At 51.2% G+C, this 17880-nt stretch overlaps 6 protein-coding genes across 6 annotated transcripts; 4 read left to right on the forward strand and 2 right to left on the reverse strand.

Moving 5' to 3' along the window:
• Positions 1-1311: 1311 nt before the first annotated feature.
• STEHIDRAFT_135428 (uncharacterized protein) lies at positions 1312-3213 on the reverse strand (the record flags this gene model as incomplete). The annotated part of the gene is made up of 6 exons (XM_007310664.1): positions 1312-1668; positions 1741-1950; positions 2019-2300; positions 2361-2622; positions 2686-3060; positions 3122-3213. The coding sequence occupies 6 exons, from the start codon at positions 3211-3213 to the stop codon at positions 1312-1314; spliced, it is 1578 nt and encodes a 525-aa protein (XP_007310726.1).
• Positions 3214-4342: 1129 nt separating this feature from the next.
• On the forward strand, positions 4343-6110 carry STEHIDRAFT_126107 (uncharacterized protein). Its single transcript, XM_007310665.1, has 9 exons — positions 4343-4594; positions 4660-4812; positions 4878-5006; positions 5075-5170; positions 5240-5357; positions 5422-5434; positions 5494-5563; positions 5639-5735; positions 5812-6110. Exons 1-9 carry the CDS (start codon positions 4410-4412, stop codon positions 5968-5970), a joined length of 1020 nt encoding a protein of 339 aa, XP_007310727.1. The 5' UTR covers positions 4343-4409; the 3' UTR covers positions 5971-6110.
• Positions 6111-7086: 976 nt separating this feature from the next.
• On the reverse strand, positions 7087-7575 carry STEHIDRAFT_68785 (U6 snRNA-associated Sm-like protein LSm7; the record flags this gene model as incomplete). The annotated part of the gene is made up of 3 exons (XM_007310615.1): positions 7087-7205; positions 7325-7396; positions 7467-7575. Coding segments are annotated over 3 exons (300 nt in total), but the record flags the coding sequence as incomplete, so codon positions are not given.
• Positions 7576-8157: 582 nt separating this feature from the next.
• Positions 8158-12544, forward strand: STEHIDRAFT_87671 (karyopherin Kap95). The gene is made up of 14 exons (XM_007310666.1): positions 8158-8231; positions 8303-8361; positions 8449-8553; positions 8674-8952; positions 9036-9188; positions 9246-9395; positions 9457-9576; positions 9640-10271; positions 10338-10482; positions 10539-10610; positions 10675-10816; positions 10883-11217; positions 11282-11378; positions 11435-12544. The coding sequence occupies exons 1-14, from the start codon at positions 8192-8194 to the stop codon at positions 11695-11697; spliced, it is 2592 nt and encodes an 863-aa protein (XP_007310728.1). The 5' UTR covers positions 8158-8191; the 3' UTR covers positions 11698-12544.
• A 462-nt stretch (positions 12545-13006) lies between these two features.
• Positions 13007-15082, forward strand: STEHIDRAFT_162999 (uncharacterized protein; the record flags this gene model as incomplete). The annotated part of the gene is made up of 1 exon (XM_007310667.1): positions 13007-15082. The coding sequence occupies one exon, from the start codon at positions 13007-13009 to the stop codon at positions 15080-15082; it is 2076 nt and encodes a 691-aa protein (XP_007310729.1).
• A 306-nt stretch (positions 15083-15388) lies between these two features.
• Positions 15389-17265, forward strand: STEHIDRAFT_163000 (uncharacterized protein; the record flags this gene model as incomplete). Its single annotated transcript, XM_007310668.1, has 2 exons — positions 15389-15694; positions 15811-17265. 2 exons carry the CDS (start codon positions 15389-15391, stop codon positions 17263-17265), a joined length of 1761 nt encoding a protein of 586 aa, XP_007310730.1.
• Between the last annotated feature and the right edge of the window lie 615 nt (positions 17266-17880).

The following is a 17880-nucleotide window of genomic DNA, read 5'->3' on the forward strand; positions in this document are numbered from 1 at the left end:
GTGTTTTGTTTCATACTGCTCTCAATGGACGACTCTTTTCGCCGACCGAGGCCTTGGAAGGCCACCAACTCGTGGGCATTTTCCCGGTATTTATTGCTCTCATATCCCAAACTCTCTGCAATTCGTCTCTTTCGTCCCTATCTCTAGCTGCACACACCCATACCAGCCAGTGTATCTGTAAACACAGTCTACTCCCGAGTACCCTGCGATATAATTACCGGCCAGTAAACATCCTTGCAATCCATGTCCACACAATCGATTAGACTCTGTCCTTCCACCTTCCCGACCTTTCTGACTAGTCCTGCTACTGTCACTATCACCCTGGTTAACTTGGGCTATATTAAGCCACCACCCAGAGCCTTCTTGTGACAACTACGCGTCCTATTGCACTTCGTGGTAAAGGCGTAGCATCGCTTGCCACGGCGACCCAAAAAGTTGTCAAGCTGGGTCCGCAACTGTGAGATGCTGGCGGCATCTCTCTGTATACGTCATTGTTGCCTGGGTTGCGTGTGCGAAGTTCAATGCACCACGTTGGTCCGCCACCTCCTTTATGCTGGGTCCACAATTCATCGGGTTTTTTACTCTCAACGACACTTCTTCATAGTGAGGCCCCCCCGTGAGATTTTTTCCTCACACCACCACGCTCAATCATTGACCGTTTATTCGAGTGAACGGGTCGCTGTGTATAAAGACCCTTGTGAAGAATGGAGATGTGCGTGGACTCTCAACTTTGTAATCTGAGGTTATCACATCGCACAACCGTATGCCACGAGCAATATAGTTTCTGTAAATTGACAGCAATGACAGCAATAAGAGAGATTGTTTTGCGAATAAAATTGTGAACACGTGTAGGTCTAATATCTACGCGTAAGAGAAAGCTGCTGTATGTACTGTTTGAAAGGAAAATACCGTCCGAGCTTACCGAGACAATTGAATCCAGGCTGTCGGGTGCGTCTCGTCGTCAGCCTGAGCCAGATATTGGCTTTGCTGTCTCTCGTACTCGTACTACTTGTCTTGGAACCTCAGGCAACCCTGCCATGACCCTACCCACCCACCCTCTTATCCTCCTACCCTGGCCAGCGTACAGATTGCATTGAACGTCGATTGATGCGCCAGGATCCGCCTTAGTACTCATTATATGCCATTGGCGAGTAAATATTCCGGCTTTTTCCGAGATGTTGAGTTGTTCAATTCGCGACTCCGCTGACTGGAACAACGACAGAGTGACCCCTAATCAGCATTGGTATGCATCATGCATCTAAAATCCCATGCCGTGCGAAGGAGGGTATACTAACGGGTTCCCAAAAACAATCATGCCGACGCAGTGTCAATCCACTCCTTCAAAATCTCCATGAACGCATCCATCGCCCTCTGCGATACGTATTTCGCACCCGTCTGGGCACTAATGGCTATCCGTCCATTCCACTGCCACGACATAAGCATCCGCACCGCTTCCGTCATCCTGTCGCTTTGCCAGATCTCCTCCACCACGAGTGAGGAACGCTCATTCGCCGGCACGCGTGGGGAGAACTTGCTCAAGTAACCGAACCTGTCGATGTCGCCGATGGAAGAGGCAACAAAGGCGGGAATTTGGAAACCGCGTGGATCCCAGGCGACTGCAGCTTTTTGATTACCCTTTTCGCGTTCGATGTAGCCTTCCAAGGTGAGCTGTAAAGACAATCGACCACAGCGAGTTCAGGTGAGTAACAGCTCCCAATGTTAGCAAGGCGAGATACGTACGGGAGTCGAACTGTAGCCCTCGGCGGCCGCTTTGACGACACCCCAAAGGGCGGACTGGCTGGTGTCGCGCCAAACCTTCTTGCTCTGCTCGTCGTACTTCACGGCCTTGCGGATTGCGTTCATGTCGAGCATTATTGGGAAGCCATCGATACCGAGGGCTGGAGAGCCCTCCTCTGCACCATGCAGAGCGTATTGCTTGAACTTGTACCTCTGTATACAGACGTATTGTCAGACAGGCGTTCAATCCCGTGTCAGTGATGAACCAAGTTCGAACACACCTGATCAACAATATTCCACAAGCTAGGGATGACGGTGGAGTTCTTGTACGCCTCGAGCTCCGCCTTGGCTTCTTCCTCGGTCTCGTCATTGTAGCGCTTAAGCACCCATTCGACCTCTGCGAGGAACATCAGCCCGGTGATAGCTTGGGTGACAGTGTAGTTGTGGGTTTTGCATGCGCGGCGGAACTTCGAAGTCTCATCTTCGGTCAACCAAATGACGGATGTGTACTGCCCGGTCGGATGGTTCGGGTCGATCTCGCGATGGGAGCGGAGGAATAGAATCTATGGGACCAGAAACCACTATCAGCAGAAAGACGAATATGATAAGTTGGATGCACGGACAGGTGGCGGGGGAGGTGCGGCTTGCTCAGGAGCTGCTGCCGGAGGCGCGGGAGCGGTAGGAGACTCCAGAGAAAGCGGTAGGCCTGCCGCTTTAAGAGCGACGACGACGGGGGCAGGAGCTAACCGTTTTGTCTCTTCTCCCCATTTGAGCGTGCTAACGTCGATACCATTGCCTCGAATCTGCTCGTCGAGATAGGTCAGAAAGTGACCGAACAGTTGCACCACGCTACGGGCATCCACAGAATAATGACCAGCAATGATCCTGCAGGACGGCAACGTATCAGTGGCTGCCCTATGACATGAAGAATGGGAAAGACAAACTCACAAGAAATGCCAGACGTTGTCCTGCACGTCCGGACCAACGTGCAGCTCATAGTCGTGGTGCGAGTCGGATGGTTTCCACCAGTGACCCTTCAGACAATCATCTCTCTCACGAACTGTATTTTTCTCCTTGCTCCATATGATCGTTTCATCTGCCCAGTTCTCTGCGTCCGCAATGGACGAGGGGACACGGTACTGATATAGGTATGACGCGGCGGAGGAAGAATCGACCACCGTTTTGGTTCCGATGATTGGCGCAAGGTGACGGAGACGGATCCAGGAAGTTTTGATCGCGGCGGCTAGAACAGCGTCCGACGGCTTGTCACGAAAGGAGACTTTGAGCGTGTTGGTGAAGAATCCAAAGCCGTCGTTCGCACCGCTGCAACCGGGAATGAGGTCAGTCACACACCCTTGACTGCACAAAAGAATCTGATACGTGCGCAATTGTACCAAGGAAAGCCTCCAGACCAAAGAATCTCCGTGTAAAGGTCTTGCCACCGTCTTTGGAGGAGAAACACAGCTCGGAAGTCATGATTGCAGTTGTGGGCGATGGGAGCGTAGAAGGCGGACAGCAGGAGAAGCAATGAGTGAGTACTGAGTGAGTTCCTGTCACACATAAATAATGATTGATGGTCTCAGCCCGCTCTTCTCGATCAATCGGGAGAGCAAAATTATATCTCCCGAGGGTTCTGAACATTGCAGGATCGTCACAGACAATTTCAGTAGCCGCGTTCGGATCGGGCAGACGTGACACGCAGAAAAACGGTCAGTCTACATGGATCTCATAGCTCCTAGGTTGAGGTGAACCCACTTTGCTCGATATTTGCACCTCCGCTATGCTGAAGTCTTTCACACTTCATTTTTATAGGAACATCCGTTCTTCCTTTCACCGTGATTCTATCGTGTTCATGTGGTATCACGATTTCGGAACGTTTGCGGATTGATCCTTCTCTACCTTTGAACTGTGGTCTCTCTTCTTCAGAGTGGGTTCTTCGGCGCAGTTTCGTTGCCAACGTCGCGCAAAACGCATCATATTCCATCTCGGATGTCTCTCGAGCCTCCCAGGCCTGCGCGTATAGATGGACCCGCTTTCATCCCATCGGCATCGCTTGACTATATATCGGCTCTGATTGATTGCACCGTCACATGTAACGAAGACACCGTCATGTCGCTGAGAAAATATTTTGCCTTGCCAGTCCGTCTGGGTTTCAGCGTGCGTGGGAGCCAATGCGGGCCCTACAGATCTCTAGGGAGATCTCCTCTGGCGGGATGAGACCAGATTCTGCCAGACCTTCGTTCCACGCAGAAAGCGGCGACCCTGATTTGATACCTCCATTGGGACTCGTACTTATATTTCAGCATACCAGACAGCTTTCAAGCTAGTTCTTCAAGGTCGGCCTTCATGTCTATCCTAGTAGGACGGGGACTACAGTGATCTTTCGAAACACGCTTTGTCTTGGGTGCCTGCAAGAAGATGTTCCTTCAAAACGGTGGAGGTTCACTCGAGCTATGCTGCCATAGAGCATCCAACAATAGTGAGGTAATGGCCGACCCTGCGAAGAAGCGTCTCGCATGACCGGTCTGTTGCCCGCACACCTAAAAATGTGAGGGCTGTTTTGAAAGCAGTAGCCATCTCTTCGCTTCTTGGCTCCGTACATTCACGACAGCACTGTGCGACTGGCTGCCATTCTCTCCCTCCACCATTCTGCGTCATTTTCGGCTTTCGATATGTCTGCTGCTGCCGCAATGAATGGGTACACATATGACGATGCCATGGCTCTCGGGGTCAACCTCAGTCTCGTCTTAGGGCCACTCGTCATAGCGTCAATGATTAATACCTTCGTTTACGGTATTTGTGTCATGCAATTCTACGAGTACTTTTTTGCCCGCTTCCATGACGGCTGGAAAACGACGTTGGTACCTTTTTCTTTCTATGAACTCGTCTTCGTCTTACTAACTCCGAATCTTCTCCTCATAGGTCCTTCGTCATATACCTCGCAATACTTGATACTTTCGCCGTATGCTTGAACGCGTCGTTGATATGGTACTACACGGTGCATGGATTCGGTGATGTCACCGTCATCGGCTCAACACCTTGGATGTACAACATTGTCCCCGTTCTCAGCGTCATGTAAGACTCCGTTCATTTAGGATTTTGCGATCTCATAACTAATGAGTCGGCTTGGCCTCGAACAGGGCTTCCTGCCCGATCCAGCACTTTTTAGCGTGGCGTATCAAACGGTTGACAAAGTCTTGGATCCTCTTTGGCGTCATATCCACGGTATCTCTGGTCTCTGCGATATGTGGAATCGTCGCGACAGCGTTGTAAGCATCGTTGCTTCTGTCTATCTCACACCCCGGATTGTCTGGCTAAGCATCAACTACTTCCACAGGGCTTTGCAAGTAGGAAAGGTGTCCAATAACACCAATCTGCTGCCCTTTGCAGATACTTGGCTGGCCGCCGCCACGGCTTGCGACATAGGTGTCACGTCCGTTTACCGCTCTGTTCTGTTGATGCAGCGGCTCAACTGATTTTATGGATGGTTCTTCTTGCTTAGTACTATGCTGCTCATCTTCTTGACCAAAAGTCGGACGGGCTTTAAGAAGACCAACAACTTGATCGAACATCTTATCAAGGTGTCCCTCGAATCTGCCGTGCCCGTTACAATATTCACGGTAGGCATACTACGGCCTCTTAATGTTGCTCGTCGAGTTTTCTCTGACGGCTGATCTGCATTAGGTCTGTGACTTGGGTACGGTAAAAAACATTAACGCAAATAATGCCTAGGAACTGACATGGTTGTGCTTGTAGCTATCCTCACAACGATGCCGACGAGCAACGTCCACATGCTTTTTGCTCTAGGCATGGGCAGAGTCTACACGTACGTAATCACCCGCATCACTACACAACCTGGTAGTACGAATATTGAGGTCGCTCTTCTCTACGCTTGCTATAGAAACACGGTGCTCACCACGTTGAACGCGCGCCTGAAGTACCGGATTGGTTCTACGCAGGAATCGACGTCCAACAACCATCAGACTATCAAGCTCAGTGTACGCCTCATTAAACTCGTCTCTTCCTCGCAACCTGACATATTTTGCTGATGATGACCTATTTACATGATAATAGCAATACACACACGGACAGACGCAGGTTCGCATTGATGTTCAACAGGACACAATGGGTGACGCCCCTGGCTTTCAGAAAAGGACAGACCCCGCGAGTGGTGCTGACTACGACATGCACGGTAGTTCGGATGGTCAGGATATCAAGACACATGTCGTCTGATGATGAGGCAGGCAGGGGCTCGGATTCTCGACAAAATGTCGCTTTTGTTCTTACGGTGTTCATTTGGATTCTGGTTGTTCAACTCTCCGGATTTTTCTGCCTAATTTAATCTCGTTCATTTTTGCCCTTTGTTATTGTTGTGGGTATTGCGGAGTACAGGGCAGTCTATGGTGGCAATTTGAGGGGTTAATCTATTGAGTATCGTAATGCGTAATGTCGAGTCAAGCCCTTGAGTGTTGGGAGGTGGCCCAATCCGCCGCATAAAAATCTGGTAGTTACAAGAACACCAGTGAAGCTGAGTATACAAAGAGTGCAGTCTATTGGCTTACCGCACCTCTTTTATGAGAGTCTTGAGCATGCGTGCGCGCTCATTGCAAGAATGCTACTGCTTCTCGGACTCTGAAATCTTAGAGGGCCCAAAATGGACACAAAACGGGCTTCTGTCCTCTCCCACTGACTGTTTCTGACACTCACGCCGCTTCCGAGGTGCCCAAATCTGTACGGATGCACTGGCCTTATGGACCATGCTTCATGTAAAAAGCAGACAGTCTGTGCATCTGCGGACGTAAGCCTATCGATAGAAGGAATTTGTTACTTATGTTCCTGCGAGAGCGACACAAGAAAAGAGCACTTTATTGCCGTGTCTGACGGTGTCCGCGGCCGGGAACCGCCGAGCGATCCAGAGGCACTAAACTGGAGCACGGGCTTGGAAGCTTCAAGCTGCTTGAAGCCTGGTCGGCACGCCATATTTGCGTCATTGACCGTACATAGATAGACTCGTCAAAAAAACCTCAAATGCACGGACGGTATGCAGGTATAACCTAAAAAGGTTGGATATAAGCACACGCCACGCTAATGGGTTTGTGTGGCGCGCGGGACCGGGGAGGCCATCACAACTGAATACTCACAACTCACGAGTGAGATGGTGGTACAGGACTTTTGTATTGTGAGCGATACGTGTAACAGCAAGAAAGGAACAAGAAAAGGGCATCGTGAGAGACTATTGTAGACGTGGACCGTGAGTCTGGAGCAGAGTGCTGGTCTTGCGAAGGTTTTGTGAGGGCTTGGATGTGGCACCCGATCAGGGGGAGATAGGGCTGGAAGGAGAACATAGTTCTACTCCTGGGCTGCGAAGGGATTGGCGATCTCTTCGAGGCCGTCGACAGGACTGAGGAGCGTTATCGTTGGGCCACGCAGGACTGTAAGTCCTAGAGACCGTGTGTGTGGTGTTGGCTCTGTTATCGCGAACAAGCAAACAAAGCAATACAGAGATCAACGATCCATGCGACTAGAAGCGTAAAGGAGGACACATAGAAACGGGGAGCAGGGTAAAGCAGACGTAGTGGAGACAGACCTTGTACCTCCTCCTGTACTTCATCCAACACGAGGTTCAGCAGCTGATCGTAGCCCTTCAACACACCGGTAACTGGTTATATCGTGCAGTCAGCATCACGAACAAGAGTCTCGTATACTTTGCGGTGGAGATGAGGACGCACCTTCCCTGCCGCCAGTGAACTTGACTCTGATACGTTCATTCACGTATTTGGAGAGGTCAAGAATGGCCTCGCGTTTGGGTTTGTCTCCTGAGGGGGGCCCTCCCTGTGGGCGGCCTCTGGAGGGGCCACCTGCGCCACGGCCTCTACCCCTGCCCTAGATACATTATGGAAATTATGAGTACCGAGAGTAAAGATACAGAAAAGCAAAATACACACACGGTCTGACATTTCGATTTAGAGGCGAATATAGGCAAGCCTGGGTAAGAAAATACGTGTGTGACGCGTCCGTTGGTGTCAATGGACGCCTTTGTCTGATTCGCTGCTGCGATGACTCGAAGCGCGATGTCTCAAGAAATTCGTGGCCCGCCTGGTCGCCGAGCCTGATATTGTTGGTAAATAAGAGCTGTTGTCATGGGAGAAAATAGATGAATAAATGGGGCACAAAGGACGGATAGAGACAAAAAAAGAGCGAGGACACGCACTAGTTGCTGAACTGGCGCTAGCGGGTGTCGGTTTGGGCGAGCTTGTGGCTTTGGGTTTTGAAAAGCCGACGCCGCGCTCGTCCGTTCGCATTCTTCTCTTCTTCCTCAACCACATCCGCCCTCTCCACCTTCCTCTTTCCAATCTAGGTCTGTCGCCCTACAAAACACACTAGTCTTTAACTCTAGGCACTACAACTGACACTACGACAAATCTAGCATCAACGTCTGTAGTAAACGATCGCCATGAACGCTGGGGAATTGCTCGCCAACACCCTATCACCAGGTGCGCCACCACGATAGTCGCGTTTCAAGGTCATTGCTGATGTTCGATATGATTTTATTTTCTGCTCTCAGACCAGGCTACGCGTGAGGATGCGACGAACAAGCTTGAGTCTGCGTCGCGGGAGAACTATGTGAGTGCCAACTTATGACGCGTTTTTCCTTTTCAATCCTCATCTCATCTCATCTTCAACGCCTCTCGTCGCAATGTCTTTCGCCAGCCCGCGTACATGCTCATGCTCTCCGCGGAGCTTGTCAACGAAAATTCCCAGGTCTTCACCAGGAACGCAGCAGGTCTCGCCCTCAAGAACGCCCTGACCGCTCGAGTACGTCTCCTTTCTCCCATCTTGCCTTTCCCTGCCCCTCGCTTTGTCTTTCTCCATCTCGAAGCCCATTCAAACCTGGTTGCTTTTGCTTTTGCATTGGGTTCTATTTGATATCTCCAGGAGAGCTCGCGGCAGACTGAGTTCTCTAGTCGCTGGTTAGCGGTTGACAACGACACGAGGAGCAAGATCAAGCAAGATGTCCTCATGGCTCTCCATTCTCCGAGCTCAAAAGTGGGCATCGTGGCCGCTCAAGGCGTCGCCGCCATCGCCAATGTCGAACTTCCCGTAGGCCAGTGGCCCGAGTTGATCGAGATCCTGCTCGGGTTCGTAAACAATGCCGCAAACACCCCTCTCCGGATCGCCACTCTTAATGCAATCGGTTATATCTGCGAATCAATAGTGCGTAGTTTCTTCCATCAGAGATCGATTGGCGTAGGACCTGACCGGTTGATTTTTTCCATCGATTTCTGCGCCGTCCCTAGGACCCTGACGTTTTGGCCGTTCGCGCAAATGAGATTTTGACCGCTGTCGTCCACGGCGCTAGGAAGGATGAGCCTTCGCCTGAAGTGCAGCTTGCTGCTATCCAGGCGCTGTATAACTCTCTGAGCTTCATCCGTGACAACTTCGAACGCGAGGTGCGTTTCCCTTGACGCTTCCTTGAAGGCAACGCTGATCAAAACTTACCTTTTTAGGGCGAGCGGAATTATATTATGCAGGTCGTCTGTGAGGCCACACAAAACCCATCCATCCCAGTCCAAGTGGCTGCTTTTGAGTGTCTCGTGCGCATCATGAACCTTTATTACGACAAGATGGCTTTCTATATGGAACGTGCTCTGTTCGGCGTAAGTGGAAGTTTGCACAGCTTGTTGTAGGCGCGGCCTAATTCTCACATTCGTTGAACAGCTCACCGTTATGGGTATGAAATCTTCCGAAGAGCAAGTTGCACTCCAGGCCATCGAGTTCTGGACCGCAGTTGCTGAAGACGAGACGAACATGGAGTCCGAATGGCAAGAAGCCCAAGATGTAGCGCGATCCTTTCCCTATCTCTTTGCAGCTTTCTATGCTGACCCTTCCGACCCATCCCAGGGACTGATCGACGCAGAGATCGAGGAACCAAAGTATTTCTCCCGTATCGCCCTGCCAGAAATAATCCCCGTCATTCTCATGCTGCTCACCCGCCAAGACGAGGACGCCGACGAGGACGAATGGAATGTCGCCATGGCCGCTGGCACCTGTCTCAACTGGCTCGCTCAGGCCGTGCACGACCCCATCGTCCCCGCTGTCATCTCGTTCATCGAAGCCAACATCAAGTCGCAGGACTGGCATCAGCGCGAGGCTGCCGTCATGGCCTTCGGTGCGATTCTTGTCGGCCCAGACCCCAGCGTTTTGACGCCACTCGTCAACCAGGCTCTGCCTATTCTCATTGACATGATGAGCGACTCGAATGTCCATGTGAAGGACACGACGGCGTGGACGCTTGGCAGGATCTGCGAGGTGTTGTTGCAGTGTATCAAGCCCGACGTGCATCTGCACCCGCTCGTTTCAGCTCTGGTGAACGGATTGTCAGACAGTCCTAGGATCATAGCCAACTGCTGTTGGGCGCTCCAGCAGCTTGTCGAAGGGCTTACGATCGCGTACGGCGATGAAGAAGGGGCCACCGGATTGCTCTCGCCATACTTCGAGGGCACCGTTACCGCACTTATGCGTGTTACTGAGACGTACGCATTTCCTTCCGGCCACGTCTTATATTTGATTTTGAGAGCTGACGGTTTATCGGTTTGTAGTGCTGGGAACGAGTCGAACTTCCGCACGGCTGCGTATGAGGCCATCACGTCGTTCGTCACAAACGCCACGGCGGATGTTAAAGGAGTCGTCGAGAATGTCATTATGACCACCTTGAACCGAATGGACCATCTTCTCGGTGTTCAGGTATGCGCTTTGTTGTTTGACTTGATCGTTTTCTCAAGCTCACTCTCGTCTAACAGAACCAAATTTTGGGTATGGACGATCGGAATAATTGGAACGACCTGCAGAGCAACCTTTGCAGCGTCACTGTCGTAAGTCGTCTACGCAGGATTTCATCGCGAATTGCCCCTGATGTTCCGCTCCTTGTTTACCCAGAGTGTGGTCCGCAAGCTCAACGAAGGCATCCTACCATTGGCCGACCAAATCATGACCCTAGTCCTGCGGCTCATTCAATCCGCAGGCAAGGCTTCCACCATCCTTGAAGACGCTTTCCTAGTCGTCGGTTCTCTGGCAGCAGGTCCGTGACCATTCCAAAATCTTACTGTTCCCACTTTCTTCTAACGTGAATAATACACCATTCCAGCCATCGAAAGCAAATTTGCGCCCTACATGCAAGCCTTCCTCCCCTTCCTCTACCCAGCCCTCAAAGCCTATGACGACACCCAACTCTGCACCGTCGCCGTCGGCATCATCGGCGATATCACCCGCGCCGTGGGCGACCAGTCGGCACAGTACGCGAGCGCGTTCGTCACTGTTTTGCTCGAGAACCTGTCGAGCGAAGTCCTCAACCGGAACGTGAAGATCTCGATCCTAGCGTGCTTTGGTGATATCGCGCTGGCGATCGGGCCAGAGTTTGAGCCATATTTAGACACGGCGATGACGGTGCTTAGGCAGGCATCTTTGCTTCAGCCTAACCCGGTACGTTACGCTGCACTATTCATAGTCGACTGCTTGGTTGACTGACCGTTTATTTGTTTGATAGTTGGACTATGATTCGATTGACTATGTCACTCAATTGCGGGAAGGTATCCTCGATGCACACACCGGGATCGTCACTGGGTTCAAGAACACCGAGAAAGGTTCGTCCTATCATAATCGTATCACTGCGCTTGACACTCAGCTGCTCTATTTTTAGTCCACCTGCTCATCCCATACGTTCCTGCCATTCTCGAGCTCGTCAATCTCATCCTTGCCGATGAGAACAGCGGCGAGCCACTAGAGAAGGCCGCCTTCGGCATCGTCGGCGACCTGGGCGACGCGTTCCCAAACGGGGAGATCAAGCAGTATTTGTTGCAGGATTGGTTGCATGCTCTGCTTTACAGCAAGCAGAGATATACGTCAGACACGAAGAAGACGATAAGGTGGGCGAGAGAGATGGTCAAGCGGGCGACGGCATAGATGCTTCGATGCCTATGGCGACGAGCGCATGGTCGTTAAACACCCCGGTTAGTTTTGAAGGTTTCGAGATTTGGTGGGTGTTGGGTGGTTCTATGTTGTGTTTGTCTGTTTGGCGTCCTTGTTCTCGTTTGTTCTACGCTTTCAACGCTTGTTGCACGCTTCTTCTTTCGGTCCACCCTTTGATACAGTTTCTGTCTGCCTTCTTTTTCTTTCGCCCCATCCTGTTCTGTCATCATCATTCATCTTGTGCATGCATCTCATCTTTATATCACTTTTCTTCTTTTTGCACCCATTTCTGTTTTCGCGGGAGAGTTCTTACGTTTCGTTTTCTCTTTCTGTTATGCAGTAGGGGCCATGGCGATGCGCGAGAGCGCGCTCGCCGTGACAAGCTCCAATAAAGGTAGGTCCGTAGCAGTGCGTCCGGTTGTGGTATATGTCTATGTGTCTCCTTTACCCCTCGTACGAAGTGCGTACTATATGTGTTTTAGAGGATTATGAACGAACCCTCCTTCCCTCTTCCCTTTACTTACTCCTCCGCCCTCGAGATTATGACCGTGAATTCCAATTGGTTGTGTTCTTCTCTTTGTCGTCCTGGCCCTCCTTCCCCGCTTTGATCACCATCCCAATTGTATCCATTTTTTTCTCTGGTTCAAATGCTGCTTCGTGTGGGAACAGGCTGTCACTTTCTTTCTTGACCTGAGTCCTACCGTGACGTCCACTAGTCGTTCACCATTCGAATTCAAGGGAGGACTATGCCGACGCTTCCTTGTCTGTGGCCTTGTAAACCCTTTGTATACCTTCGCACCTCTTCAGGGTTCCCCGTTGAGCTCCTTCGGACGTCATTCGCACTGGGTGTTGATCTGGCCACGGGCTTCGAAAATTCCATCGCTTCGCCCGCTGTCCCGACATTGTGCTAAAATCGTCTCATACTCATTTGTATTCTTTGCCACACGTCGATGTTCTGTATTTTCTTGTGTTCATGTATTTATCTCTAATATTCGTGAATTTATATCCCTACAAATTTGAACAGCTGGATGCGTGAGGATATTACGCGACGGAGGCGGTTGTTTGTCGTTGTTTGATTCGGAAGGCTTTGGTCAATAAGGCCAAACCACGCGTCTTCGGCTCCGGATCTGCCAAGCTCTGCAAGTCTACCTTCCGCGTCACTACCGCCTTTGCTTCGTTTGTGGAACTTTGTAAGTGCCATTATCTTCGTCATTTAAGACCCATTTTGACCGTTGTATGATCTAGCGTTGACTCTCGATCTTCGTGCGAAGGATACAGCTGCTTGGATGTAGCGGGAGTTTATATGCGCATACCGCCTCGAAACTTTCTCTTGCCCCTTCGTCATCACGGCCTATCGCTCGCACGTCTCCCATCACAACCTCGTACTCGAAGTTTACTCTCTGCGCTCTTTTCTTCGGCCCCTCCTGACCACCATGATGGTGCTGAACACAAGACTAAACGCTTGAAAATTGTCACGGACGAACCGAACCATGCTCGCCTTTTCCTGATTGATGAATCTACCAGACCACCACAGAACGTAGATGATGTCGCAGATCCAGAGTACTCCGAAGGCGTAGCAGACGAAGACACCACAGGCGATCCTCAGGACGTCCAATTGGGAAGGATGCACAGGACCCTACGCAACTTCCATTCACGACTGCGACTGAACCGACCCGAGCAGGCCACGGAGTACTTGCAACAGCGTTTAGCAGCGAATGCCTTTCCGGTTCACTTTGTCCGTTTTAGAGTGTACGAAAAGGCCATTCATACGCTGCTTGACCGTGCGTCTTTGGGCCCTGCCATCTCCCTTTTCAATTCCATGCTCGGGGACACAGCAACCCCGTCCAGCCTTCTTCGCGCAAAGATGACATCGCTCATCTACCTCAGAGATGCGACTGCCCCTGCCCGCGCACCAGAGGGACTCGTCGACGCGCTTTCCCACATATTGGCACTATCATCCTTCACTCAACAACGCCTCGTTGATCTTCTCGAGTACCTCAACAAGGTTCTGGATGTCCAGGTTGGGGTGTTGAACGGCGTCGTCCATTGTTGGCGGGAGTCTCGTCCAACAACACGTCTGACCACCGCCACGATCAACAAACTCATCAGCCTCGCTGTACGCCTCGACTCGTTGGATGTGGCGGAGCAGTGGTTGGACGTCCACGAGTCAGACCTTACGTCGGAAACCCAACCACAGGATCATACGAAGACCGTGTACCATGCCGTGGCACCATATACGACCATGATCAGCGAGCTGGACGAAATCGGCGCCCTTACACCGGAGATTCTCGACTCTACGCTGCAGCGCATGGACGAACGGCAGGTGGAACCGGATCTCCCCTTGTTCAATACGCTCATCAGCACCTACGTTCGCGCTCAAGACATGCACAAGGTGTGGGCCATCTACGATTTTCTCATCCTCAAGCGCTCTGCCGAGGTTATGCCGGACTCGTTCACCTATGGGACGTTGTTCAACTCCCTCTACACCCATACACCCAGCAACAGACGACGTGCTCGTCTTCGCGGCGTTCGCCAATCCGAGAACGCTCGTGATCCTAGGCAGCTATTCCGCGAAATGATGCAGAGCCACACTCTTGCAACTTTCGGTCGTCCGTCCACTCGTTCCCCTGTTCTGAACACCGCCGCTCTCAACGTAGCGCTCCGTACGCTCGTACATACCTGCGATTATCTTGCCGCGGCAGTCTGCCTTCAGACGTTCGAGGACTGCAAAATCCCAGTTGATACGAAGACCTTCCGCATCATCCTCGTTGGCCTCCTGGGTCGCGTTCGATCTCACCTCCGCGTAGTCGACGAATCGGACCGGTGGGTGGATAGATTCCTCCCCGGACTCGATTACCTCGATCCAAATGACATTCGTATCGAAATGGTGGGCACCCTGCTCGAAATCGCCGTCCACCAGATGTCTCAAAACAGCCGTGGCGCTTCTTCCACTTCCCAAACACATTGTTTACCTTCGGTCGCGGCGATTCTTACAGGCGGTGAACCATCGAAACAACCCTACGATATACGCCCTCTTGGCTTCTTATTGCGCAGAGCTGCGTACGCGAATATGGACCATGGGAAGGGTGTGTCAAGGGGCATCGTCGACAATGCTTTGAAGGAGTTGAAGGCTGATCTCGTACCGAAGCTGTCGGTCCAGGAGCAGCTATTGCTGTCGAGATTTCGGTCACAGCTGATGGCACAGAAGAAAGCAGCTCGTGCCAAGTCCAGTGGCAAAGGCCTGGCCAATAATGGTGACCTCTCTGAGGCGGAAGCTACAAACAAGGAACCTGGGTCGAGCCGTGGTGAGGTTGAGTTACAAGAGAATATGGTCGATGATGAGGATGGCAGACTTGTACCGGGAGGTAGTGGATGTTGACTGGGAGGATGTTTGATCATGAAGGCCCTGAACGTAGATCTCGTTGACGGCGTATGTAGCGAAAATTATCTCCTCTCAATCTTCGAGTAACGTTTGTGTGAGATCAGCCTCTATACTTACTCTGTTAGGCGTGAGGAAGGTCGTGAGAATATAGAAGCTTCGACATCGTCCAATTCTTGTGGCGGTATTGCTTTCGAGCATCATCTCCTTACTACAACGTACACCCTCGAGCAAGAGCCTGACCATGACATCCAACTCTGTTCAGAGGTCACATTTATAAATGGTAAACTGCTGATCCTTATGACCATGTCTGGCAGGCCTGCCGACGAATGGTGGCGGGAAGCTTCGCGCCAACGATTACAGCAACTTCTCTCCGTTTCCAATCACGATGACTTTGGGACAATGTCGAGCGCACGTCAATCCTTAGACGAGGACATGTCCGCGATTCGGGCTGTCTTCAGAGCGGTCAGATCTCACAGGAACAGTCTGGCGAGCATCCACAAATTGCCGATCGAGTTGATCGTACGCTGCTTTGGGTGGTTAGTCGACATGGAGCCTCCTACTAGACATAAAGTCATCAACGAGCCTCCCAGCACGTTGGGATGGATCAAGGTAATGTCATACTATTGCTCTATTATTCTTCCACGCTCCTAGATCTCTGAGATAATGGTTTCCTCGTCAAACTTTTGTGACGTTACCCATTGTTAACACTTGCAAAATGTGGCTAGGTCTCTCACGTTTGCGCTCTCTGGAGAGATGCCGCTCTTCATGATTGCACGCTATGGCGGAAACCAGCCTTCGACTTGGGGTTTGACTGTGCCAAAGTCATGCTGTCCCGCGCACAATCAGTTCCTCTCATCCTGTCTTGCACCCTGTCCGAAATAGCAACTCGCACAACACGTAGCGCGCTGCAGGTTTTTTTAGAGAGGCATCTCGATCATACCGAACAACTCAAGGTACACGGTACCAAGAGCACAATGTTCAGCACATTGCACTCGACGCTTTCTAGTTCTGCACCGCTATTAACTGGCCTCTGTCTTGAAATTTTCGACAACTACGATCAAGGATCATCTGTCGTTAACATTCCGCCGACCCTCCTAGATGGGAACGCACCGAATCTGAAGACTCTCAGTCTCACCGCCCTGCCGCTGCCACCATCTCTTCCCATGTACAGCAGGCTCTCATCCCTCGATATGGACCATATCCTTCCCCTCCCATCGATTGGTGCCCCTGCAGAGTTTTTGAGCTTGGTGCCCTCTCTGGAATCATTATCCCTCTACAACAGTGTTGGCATCCCAGCATCGCCTGATCACGTCACGACCATTCATCTTTCAAAGCTTGACACACTATTTTTGAGCGACACTCCTCTAAGCTCCATAGAATTCCTTATGAGACTACGCGCTCCAATGTTAAGATATCTGTGTTTCAGCCCTGTTCCCATAGATGAAGAGATTGTTTCAACCTTGACCACATCTCTATGGGTTGAGTACCTATCGATCCGCCGTGGATTGCGTTCCTTGTTAGTTGAGACTCATTTCGATTCTCTACAAGGTACATTAAAAATCACAGTAGTCAGCTCTCATAATGTATGGGGGCTTACAAGGCCAAAGCCCGTCAAGCCTGATGGCCCCTCCGAGCCACTGCCGTCTCTAATATTCTTGCTCGGGGACGATCTTGGTTCCGCAGAGCCTCGTCTCAGGATGTGCAATGTCCTGAGCCCGTCATCCCTTCCTGTCGTCGAGCATCTTTTTCTGGATTTCGGAGGGCACGAAACCCTCTGGAACGCTGTTGATCTAACCAGTTTCCTCCTTGAAATGCCTCAAGTACAAACACTTTCACTCTACAGCCCAACTGTGCCGCCCGAGGAGGGAGGTTTCTGGGCCATATTCTGTCCCGACTCGGAGTCCCCTTTTACCCTCTACGCAGAGCCTTTCGAACGCCGCATTCAAGGATGTCTCTGTCTCCCGAATCTTTCGACCCTCGCGCTCCTTGGGTCGATCTGGTACACCGAAGGCAACGAGGAGTCTCGCACTGATTTTCTCTCTGCATTACGGATGCGGAAGTCTATGCACCCCGAATGCAAATTACAACGAGTTATTCTCGGGGGTGGTATTGATCTCGAAGCGGAGTTTGTGGCGAACTTGCGCGAGTTGGTGCCGGATGTCGAAGTCGTTGAAACTTAGGAAAATTTGTCTCGTACGCGGGTTCAGTGTATATACAAGTTGTCATGCATGGAATGTGTTGTAGCCCCAATTTTAGGTATTTGTTTTGCTCCCATCGAAGACTAAGGCCTTAAGATAGAAGGGGGAAGTGAGCACTTGTGAGGAGGGAGCGGCGATTCCTGAGTTCCACAAAAGGAAGGTTCCTCTCACGAGTTGCCCCCTTACCACTTTCGAGCGTCCTTGTCGTTTGTCCTCTCCCTCCACCAGCACACTTATTCGAGTCCATGTCGCGTTCGATGCCAACAACCTCGGGGGCCCAAGTGAGACGCCACATTATATTAGCACTACTCCTCTGTTTTACGAGGTTGGAATCGCTCACTGGCCTGCTCCGTTGGTCGTCTGAATCCGGAAGTCCCAAAGGCCCTCGCCAGCACGTCAGGTCCAATATCAACAAGCCAGCAACCATATGATTATCATCGAGCCACAGTGCCGTGAGGCAGGCTTCTTTCGTTGACCTCATCACAGTTATTTCACATGCTTTGCATCGAGATCTACTTACAATAAGCTGAGCCAAGCTGTTTGTACCGTGTACTCTCCTTAACTCCTTTCTGCTAAATTGGCCATTCTCCTCCATGG

The sequence above is a fragment of the Stereum hirsutum genome (assembly GCF_000264905.1).
Source record: "Stereum hirsutum FP-91666 SS1 unplaced genomic scaffold STEHIscaffold_21, whole genome shotgun sequence".
Lineage (NCBI taxonomy): Eukaryota > Fungi > Basidiomycota > Agaricomycetes > Russulales > Stereaceae > Stereum > Stereum hirsutum.